The 10,130-nt window shown below is 37.7% G+C and overlaps 2 protein-coding genes across 3 annotated transcripts in view; one reads left to right on the top strand and one right to left on the bottom strand.

Moving 5' to 3' along the window:
• RB195_004227 (uncharacterized protein) overlaps positions 1–1,874 on the top strand; it is a gene marked incomplete at both ends in the record, with an annotated part of 43,344 nt that extends 41,470 nt beyond the window's left edge. The window contains one exon of the mRNA XM_064180927.1: positions 1,752–1,874. Within this exon, the coding sequence (XP_064033247.1) occupies positions 1,752–1,874 (123 nt within the window). The remainder of the gene's footprint in view (positions 1–1,751) is intronic.
• Positions 1,875–2,682: 808 nt separating this feature from the next.
• RB195_004233 (uncharacterized protein) lies at positions 2,683–3,155 on the bottom strand (the record flags this gene model as incomplete). 2 transcript variants are annotated; one of them, XM_064181014.1, is made up of 2 exons in its annotated part: positions 2,683–3,075; positions 3,132–3,155. In XM_064181014.1, the coding sequence occupies 2 exons, from the start codon at positions 3,153–3,155 to the stop codon at positions 2,683–2,685; spliced, it is 417 nt and encodes a 138-aa protein (XP_064033253.1). The 2 variants fall into 2 exon arrangements, with proteins under 2 accessions (XP_064033253.1, XP_064033254.1); XM_064181015.1 differs by lacking the exon at positions 3,132–3,155 and having other exon boundaries at positions 2,683–3,030.
• Positions 3,156–10,130: the final 6,975 nt, after the last annotated feature.

The following is a 10,130-nucleotide window of genomic DNA, read 5'->3' on the forward strand; positions in this document are numbered from 1 at the left end:
TCTTCAACGTCGCTCGCGAAGCTTGACAACATTTGGGCGACAATGGAGAAGGAACGAAACGTAGTGGAAGAGATACTGGGGTTCGCACGTAGCAGTGAAAACGGGCGATCTAAGTATTTAAGTAAGTAGGATAGGAATTTCCTTCTCAAAAGCATCAGTAGTAAAGAAGGGCATTGTTCTTATACTTCTACACGTTCAATGGTATGGAATGTTTATTGGCATAAAGCGAAAAAAGAAAAATGTGAATGAACTTGTGTGCAACAACATTTGACTGCGTGAACGATGACGATTCGGAACAGTTTTTTTTCCTTTTTTCGTTTCTTCTTTGGGTGGAAATATTGTGTTGAAGCTAATGTTCGCACATATAAAACTTTGGTGTCTCAGCGTTCAACCCTAGGTGGTCACCTATTTTGTGTTGTACCGATGGAGCTTTCGTTTCACTCTGTAACCCTTTTCTTTTTTTTCAGATTGCTCTAATTGTGTAGAGGATGAGCTGCAAAATGAAAGTTCACAGAATACATAGCACTTTTCTTTATCCGACAACACCGGGATATATCTCTATTGCTGACGGGTAATTAGCCCCGAATTGCATTCCAAGGTGATGGCTGCGGCTTCGCGAAAGCAACGAACGAAACCATCGCCATTGTTGCCAAGAGAACAAGTGAAGCGTAGAAACTCATTCTGAAACTATTTTTTGGTAACACTGTTGCTTTTATTTTACGAAGTTAAAATATTGAAGAGTGTTAAAAAAAGAGCACTGAAGATTAGTACAATTCAAAACCGTTGATGAATTAAGCAGAGAAAAGCCTGCAGACCGAAGTGAAGAGATGATGGGGACCCGGTTTATATTGCTATTCTTCGTTGGTATCCAGGAATATATTATGTCCATAATGGCAGAAGAGGCAAACAGCTTTAATGGAATTGTGAAACAATGCTCAAACGACTGATGGATTTTTGATAGGGAAGCAAAAAAAAGAAGGTGACAAAATTTGCATAAATATGCTTTCGAAATGTGCTGTACATGTCCCGACCAACTCGATCACGATATGTGAGATACATCTTTAGTGAAACTAGTGAGGGAGATGAGGTCGATTGTCTTTGTCATCTTTTGTCTGGAGATAACAATTCTCCAGTTTGCATCGCTCCGGTCATGGCCTTAAATAAAGCGCCACTTGTTACGTAAAAAATAAAGGACGTAGGTCAAGCTCTCCTCCTACGTGTTCGTCGTTCATCCGTGTTACATGTCTTGTAACTAAATAAAATAGTATTATGAATAAGTGACGACTTTTGCAGAACCTTACCCAACCCATAAATATTTAGGAATAATAGACGTACTTTATTTTCTCTTCTTTAAATCCCTTCTTCGGCCATTCAGAACCGATTCGCTTAATTGGCCTCTGATTATTCCAAGAGAGTTTTTGCTGTCATAAGGAGAACAAATTCCAAAAAAACTCATTTTTTTTTTGCTTCCCTATCAAAAATCCATCAGTCGTTTGAGCATTGTTTCACAATTCCATTAAAGCTGTTTGCCTCTTCTGCCATTATGGACATAATATATTCCTGGATACCAACGAAGAATAGCAATATAAACCGGGTCCCCATCATCTCTTCACTTCGGTCTGCAGGCTTTTCTCTGCTTAATTCATCAACGGTTTTGAATTGTACTAATCTTCAGTGCTCTTTTTTTAACACTCTTCAATATTTTAACTTCGTAAAATAAAAGCAACAGTGTTACCAAAAAATAGTTTCAGGATGAGTTTCTACGCTTCACTTGTTCTCTTGGCAACAATGGCGATGGTTTCGTTCGTTGCTTTCGCGAAGCCGCAGCCATCACCTTGGAATGCAATTCGGGGCTAATTACCCGTCAGCAATAGAGATATATCCCGGTGTTGTCGGATAAAGAAAAGTGCTATGTATTCTGTGAACTTTCATTTTGCAGCTCATCCTCTACACAATTAGAGCAATCTGAAAAAAAAGAAAAGGGTTACAGAGTGAAACGAAAGCTCCATCGGTACAACACAAAATAGGTGACCACCTAGGGTTGAACGCTGAGACACCAAAGTTTTATATGTGCGAACATTAGCTTCAACACAATATTTCCACCCAAAGAAGAAACGAAAAAAGGAAAAAAAACTGTTCCGAATCGTCATCGTTCACGCAGTCAAATGTTGTTGCACACAAGTTCATTCATATTTTTCTTTTTTCGCTTTATGCCAATAAACATTCCATACCATTGAACGTGTAGAAGTATAAGAACAATGCCCTTCTTTACTACTGATGCTTTTGAGAAGGAAATTCCTATCCTACTTACTTAAATACTTAGATCGCCCGTTTTCACTGCTACGTGCGAACCCCAGTATCTCTTCCACTACGTTTCGTTCCTTCTCCATTGTCGCCCAAATGTTGTCAAGCTTCGCGAGCGACGTTGAAGAGATCCTTGGACCGTATCAAGCTGAGCTCTCAGCCAGTCCATCCGTGTAGTGAACACATCACCCATCTCCTTCGAGGGCGTTTAGCATCTCTTGGGATCCACTCTAACGCTCTTTTGGTCCATCTGTCGTCGATCCCTCTCAGAATGTGTCTGGCGCATCCATGCTTTGCTTTCGATGTATGTTCCGCTAGGTGACGACGACGGGACATTCCTCTTAAGTCAGAGCTGCGAAGACAGGCTTGATGTTCTGTTCACTGGAAAAACTTCAGAAGACAACACTCAAGGGTTCTGTGGGTCTTGAGTAGCTTCATGGATGTGGCTGCAGTGTCTGTCCAATTCTGCGCTTCGTAACAGAGCGCTGGGAGAACCGAGAAGTCGAAAAGATGGGCACGGAGATCTTGGTCCGTCAGTGGGTCCCTTCCTTCCTTGACGGATGCGAATGCTGCCCACGCTGGTTTCATCCTTCCATTCAGTTCTTTCTTCAAATGGTTTTCCATATTCATAGGACGTCTGAAGTATACGTATGACGAAGTTTCCCCGATTTGAGAGCCTTCAAACTGCCCTATTCTCTTCCCTGCTTCGTTCAATTCTTTGAGCATCGTTTCTGCCTCATTGGTACTTCCGAAAAGTAGAGCGATGTCATCCTCAAAACAAAGATTGGAGAGGAAATTTCTTTCCAACTTATATGCCCCTTTCTTACCAAGAAATTGATCTCGTTATCCATTGCAATGCAGCCATGAACAGCTTCGGCGATATAGTAGCGCCTTGCTGTACCCCATTTCCAATGGGTATGGTAAGGGAGCGATGGAAAAGCTGTATCCTAGAGGTGCAACGGTCCTAGCGATTGGCTAATGTCCTCACATATGACGCGTCTACACCTTGATCGACCAGCGCTGACAGCAATGAATTCGTTTCTACGCTGTCGAAGGCTTTCTCATAGAGAGTTGGTTACCATATCAAACTGCGAAATACAGTAGTACTCGCATCTACGGTATTTCGTAGTTTGACACGGTAACCAACCCTTCTAAGTAATAACCTGAATAAATTAATTTGCACGGGCTTCATTTGCTCCACAACTACCACCCGGATTTCATAAGTAGATTCATTAGAAATGACAAATGTAGGTAGATATTGACGATTTTTTGACCACGTTCAAGACGAATCTACTGATGACGAGGATTGAGGCGTCTCGAAGGCTCGTAGAACACAGAGGACTGACGAATCTGCGACCATGACGTCGCTCTCAGTGAAGTCGGGATGGTCAAGATCGGTTGCTATGCATCTGTCTATCGGATCAGTGAGGGATTCTTCAGGAAAAATTTGAATGACTTTTTGATAACTAGGTCGATATCAATCAAGAAGGGCATGCTAATCAAAGAAAATCATTCCTACTGCATTAAGTCAAAGTCGCTTTGTACGACATACAGATCGATTTCGATCGCATACCACAAAAAGGACACTATTACGGTAATACGTTGACGTCGAAAGTAGAAATTGGAATGCGAACAGTGAAGAAACGGTCAATTCATCGGGAAATGATTGCATTGCTTCTTCATATGTCCTTATATTTTTAACTTTCAATCAAAACTCAAATATGAATGCCTCAAAGTGTTTTTTTTTTTTGAAATCTTTATAGAGTAATCCGTAGAAAATAGAAGAGTAAATGTAAGTAAGACGGAAAATTGTTTTTTTTAAGAAACATTATTTCTTAGACGAACTTCTTCAAGCTTCCGAGCATTAGTGAGACGTTTCTGCATACATGTAATGAACTAAATATGACTATTTTTTTCGAAAATTTTCCTCGCTATAAGTGATATCATAGTTGTTCTCGTTATGGCTTAAAAATACGTATGCAACTAACAATTACCATTCAGTTCAACTGGAATATCATATTTACTTCGATATTCTATTCACAGCTGAATTAGATTAGCTTAACATAATACATCCAATGGTGTATTTTCGGACTCTAGAAAAGCAGAAACCAATAAAATATTTTTTTTTCGGAAAGATAGGTGGTTAAGTGCCTGATCCATTCCCTTCGGGATGTGTCAACTCGCTTGACTTCAATTCCAGATCGTTTGAAGTTTATGAATAAGTATGATACGGGGGCTCGGAGGCGGGTATAGCGTAGTCCGTATCGAGATCTGGTTGTGAATGCACGATCGATTGACGGTTCAAGACCGCTCTGGTGCCGTCGAAGCCTTTCCTCCCTCAATGGTCGAAAAAAATTAAATTGGTACCGGACTTGTCTGGAAGGATAAAAAAACGTTGACTTGATGTATTGCCTTTTGCCCGTAAGTCATTGTATTGGCTAGACAGGCGTTTGTAAACATCTCAAACCATTCTTCATTGATGTCGAACGCATTGACACGTCCCAAGCGGATTAATTAACGTTCAGACACTTGAAACACCTTATGATTGCCCTCATTATTGCGTGATTCCCGGTAAAAATGTTCAACGAAAACAACGAAAACGTAGGTGGTGGCACAGGTGTTAAAGTAATAAAATAAAATAAATAAAATAAAATAAATAAAAAAGTATAAAATAATAAATTCTTTCCCTTCGCTATATTTTACACATGTGTGATTTTTTGCCAGTGAGAAAAATTAAAATGCTAATGATTCCCTCAAAAATTACATAAATAATGAACTCCGAAAAAAAAATTGTTTCAAAGCATCTAACAAGTAATGAAACCTCATTATTGCTGGAAAATAATCTAATTCTTTTGATTTTAAGCTGAAAATCTTTATTCTGAAATAGAAAATGTTATTTAATTAGGAAAATTCTATTGGGAATTCTATTGAAAATTAAATTCCATTTGAAATTCTATTGGAAATTAAATTCTATTGGATTGCTCCCTGAAAATTAGCATTTTTAGTGTTTTCGTCCGTTAAGTCATTCGTGCGGATGTTTGCACTTTTCCCTCTTTTCCATTGCTTGAAAGCAGGTATACTATTATCACTATTTTTATTATATTATATTATAGCAGATATCTTATGTTTGTGTATAAAATTCTGCAGAAAACTTGAATATTTCTGCACATACATATATTTGTGTAAAAAAGCGAAAGGATGGATGTTGGTGTACAGGAGCTTTTCGTTGACATCCTATCTACTCGAAATCGGAACGAAATCCGCTTCTGAATCCCTTAATGCACTTAAATCATAGAATTTAGAAAAACCTCAGCTTTTTTCCCGTAATATTGAGCTTTCTATCTCCAAAACTCGGGGAAAATCCCTTGAAATACTTTGTTGACCGTAGTAACCGTAGCAGGAGGATGTCGAGAGATACTGGAATGAATAATCGGTTTCCTCGAAATTTTGAGCAGCGGTGAAAAGTTTCCGGACATCCGGATCCGGACGATTTAAAAAATTCTGTTTACGGCGTGTTCACTATAAATAAGTGTATTTCGAAGCTTCGTCAAAAGCTTATTGTTTAATATTTCTACAAGCTTATTGTTTAATATTTCTACAGTATGACTTTATGACGTTTCCAGGATTTTTAATATTCGAAACAAAGCGTTCACAACCTTTAACTACCATTTTCGGTCAATTATTGGCCTGCGCTTAGTTCTTGATCAGTGTCACCAGAATAGTTAAAAAAATTATTCTCATTAAAAAAATAAAAACCAAATAATGGGATAAAAATCATGACTAAAAAAAATATGAAATGGATTTTTTTTCAAATTTGGTACGCTATTCCCCTGTCGCATGTCGCATGTTATCATGTCGCAGATTAGAGGCAGCACACCACGAAAGCGACCATGTAGGGATCACTCTACGAAGAGAATGGGATAAAGTCGTAGATGATGGGTACGCGCACGATTACCTTTAGTTTCCTCTTACAGGCCTAAAAAATAGCGTGGGAAACGGCATTTCCCCCCAAATATTCCTACGATGCATCGCATAACGTGCCACACTCGTACATGTACAAGTTCCTTCAACAGCCGGCTGTTCTTTGATTTTATTTGAATAACTTCCGAGGAGACTTCATAGATTTTCGTCCGCTCGCTCGCGGATGCGCTGCGTGCACGAGGATGACGCGTCATCAGGTGCATCGTGGGAGAATTTGAACTCGATCGCCGTTTCTCACGTCGTTTTTCTGGACAGCCAGAAGGAATTCAGACAAACATCGTTACGTTTCGTGGTGTGCTGCCTTTAAGAGTGTGTTGTTCACAAAGAGAGTGATGCTGTCTTATATTTATTGATTCAGAAATACTTATAAAAAGCAACTTTAAAATCACTTGTGTGCATTGTTTATGAATTGGAGTCAGTTATGGAAAGTACCATGAAATGAAAGTAGAAATTACACATTTTCACGTGATATTCACGTGCACTGTGCACGTAAAAATACATTCTCTGCCTAATGTGAAGTATGGTGCTGGAACGAACTCGATCGTGCACCCAGTAATTGATAATTGCAAGCCTTCCTTGACTTTTTTTCGTGCGTTTTTTTCACGTGAAGATTTTTTTAAAAGTAAGTTTAATAAGAGAAGGAACAAATTAGAACAGGTGTTGTAATATTGCCTTTTTAAATATTTTTTTGCAAGGAAAATTATTAGCGTGAGGGCTGCCTTATCCTTAACCATCTCTCAACGTTCTGCACCATCTTCGAGCCGTTAATATTTTTTATAAAATATATTATGTGGGCATGATGGAACATGATAGGTCCAATTAGGTTTCTGGCTCATATTGCGATGAAGTTGAAGTGGTCTAAAATTACAGAATTTTCAATGGAAATAATTTATTTTTTCGAAATTCTAAATTTTATTTATGTCATTTTTTCTTCTACTTTTCAGCCATGCACATTCTGTTCTAATCTAAAGTGCACTCTCGATTTCCTGCCTTTTTTATTAGTCGTCAAATGAAAACTCAGAAAGGTTTTTCTCACTGAACCGATAATTTTCGCCTATTTTGAGCTGGAGATTGGGAGTTTCACGTTAACGGTCGCTTAAAATAAACTAAACCACTCCATTTCTAACCTTTGTCGATAGTTTTCGTGGATTTTGGTTTTTTTCAAGTGTCACTTTTATCGAATTCTATAGAAATTGAAGTCAGAAATGTGCTGTTTCTTCCTATATACTTTCCTTTTCTTTCACACTCACGCTTTGAGGCGAAATATGAAAACAGTCGTGAGAGTTTGGTTACCAATACACGTGCTGAATAACAAAGATTATGGAGATTGTAGAAGAGAAACATGCATTTTGAAAACATAATCCGCGAAATTCTGTTTTTTTTTAATGTTATTATTTAATAACAGTATTTCTATTGGGTCAAGGGGCAAGTTGGTTTTTTTGTCGTTTCTATTTTTCTTCCCTTGAAAATTTTAGGCGGCGATAATGTAAATAAAGTATTTCATGACATTTGATAGGATTATTCTTACTCTTATGTGCTCGTAGAAAAGAAAACGAAAAACTACTCAGAGCTCAAAGGACGAGTTATTTCAGAAACGTTAAAACCGAAGCAGTTGAAGTGATTAAATTTCAGCAATTAATGATTTGATTAAATAATTCTTCAAATAATTTTCTTCCCACAAATGACGCAAATGAATAAATAAAAATGGAAACTTTCGCAAGTAGTAAATAATTTTCTAGCAATTTTGGTAACATTATTATTAATAATATTATTAGTTATGTATTTATTACTTTTTATAATAAAAAATTATCCACTCACCTCTTCTCTTTTGTTGACATATTTTCCTATTTCGTTTTCAAAAAGCTTCACAAATAAAATTTTTATGACTATTTTTGCCTGTTTAGAAACAAATGCACTGCCCCTATAGCTTGGCTCAGCGCTGTGAAGTTTAGCTCTGAAGAGTTTTTTTTTTTGTTTTGCTATCGTGGAAAAATTGGAGACTGGAATAAATAATAAATAAACAAATAAATAAATAAATAAACTATCTGAGCCTAGAGTTAGCAGGTGGATTTGTTACTAATTGCATGATATTTGTTATTAATCCTAGTCCAGCATGTAGATTTTCATTATTTGATTTTAATTTAGAATTTTCTCAAAATTTTCATTCAACAAGCACATTGTCATCATCATTTTTCTCCGATTCTGAAGGTAATAACTCTCAAACTGCTATGTTTATGTGCGTTCCTCTCCAGAATTTTTGAACGAATAGCGGGAGGGAAATCATTAATTCAAGGAACAGGGCGTCGAGAATAAGTAGATGAGGTTGAGATTGACTAGGTTCTTTTTCTTTTTCTTTCTTTTCTTTTCATTTTATTTCTTTGATTGGCTGCTGGTTAATGTTGAAGATCCTTTCTTTTTTCCGCTCCCCTCTAGAATTATTCTCGAACCTTCTTCGATCTACGACTCGTTTTCTCTGAAGACCAAAATAACGTTTTCGTTGAATACGAGATGTTCATCGTGAGATCTTTTTTGTAATTTATCGGTAGAAAAACATCGGTTTCTCTCCTTGTTCACTGTTTTACCAGGCTGTTTTTTTTCCTGGACTGATCTGAAGAGAGAATAACTGAATTACCCCCTTCGGGAAGAGTGACAGGAAGTAAGACGTTGTTCTCATGTGATTCATATCTTTTCCTTTGACAACAGCAGAGCGCGCGCAATAAGTACTACTAAATATTTGATGAGGATCCAGAACATTTGCTATCGCATTCATTTCAGATAAGACGTACGTTTTTTTAGTGACCACTTATTGTTTTACCCAGATGTTATACGAGGAACTTTTAGGTGCATAGAACCTTTAATATTTAAGTACACTTTTTTTTCTAAAAGCTAATTTCTTCCGGGTTCAAACGACGATGTCAGTGCTTGCTAGGATAGTTGGATTGTGTAGTATCGAGGAAAAAAAACATTGATTTCTGCTTCTCCAAGAAATATTGCACTTATTTTATTATCTTTTTTCATTTTTCTTCTTTTTTTTTTGGAAAATGCATTACGTAAATCTCGGATATGAAGGGAACGTAGGAGTTTGATGCATATTTCAAACCTACGTCAATTCAGTGCACTAAAATCACTGTGCTGCCTTATCCTATTAAAGGCATCACCCCACGAATCTGAGGTGGTGCAGATTTCAAATGGAGTATTCGTATACAGGATGGGAGACTACGGAGAGGGGGTGATTCCGTCCATTTCTTGCTAATTGCCGTAAAAAACGGCCCGAAAGATGCGGCGCCGCACAAGACTGGCGCGCTCCAATCGGACTTCTTGTACAAAATGGTGCGCCAAAACGAATGAAGCCGTACCTTTCGAGCCGTTTTTTTTTTTACGACAATTAGGAAGAAATGGACGGAATCACCTCCCTCTCCGTAGTCTCCCATCCCGTATACGAATATTCCACCTGAAATCTGCACCACCTCAGATTCGTGGGGTGATGCCTTTAAGTCCTTGGTGCAAAATCAGCTGAATCACCATCTATTTTGAGTTCTGAGTTTTTTTCAAAGGACACATCGATTGACCTCTGGAATTTTCTTCGGAAAGAGAAAAAACTTTGGACTTGGAGAGGGATTGGAGAAAAGAAAAAAAAATGGGAGAAAAACAGATATTACCCTTCACTTGTGGTACGATATTATTGTTTGTGATTTCCGTTACTTCCTTTTGCATCTACAGGGGTTTGGATGGAGAAGAAGGAAGGAGGCAAAGAGGGTAGGAGGAGGTTGCACAACAACCCCTATAAAAATTTTTCCGAAAGAAAATCTCGAAAAAATTTTAAAGTTATTACTGAGAGGGGAAAT

The sequence above is a fragment of the Necator americanus genome, chromosome I (assembly GCF_031761385.1).
Source record: "Necator americanus strain Aroian chromosome I, whole genome shotgun sequence".
Classification (NCBI taxonomy): Eukaryota; Metazoa; Nematoda; class Chromadorea; order Rhabditida; family Ancylostomatidae; genus Necator; species Necator americanus.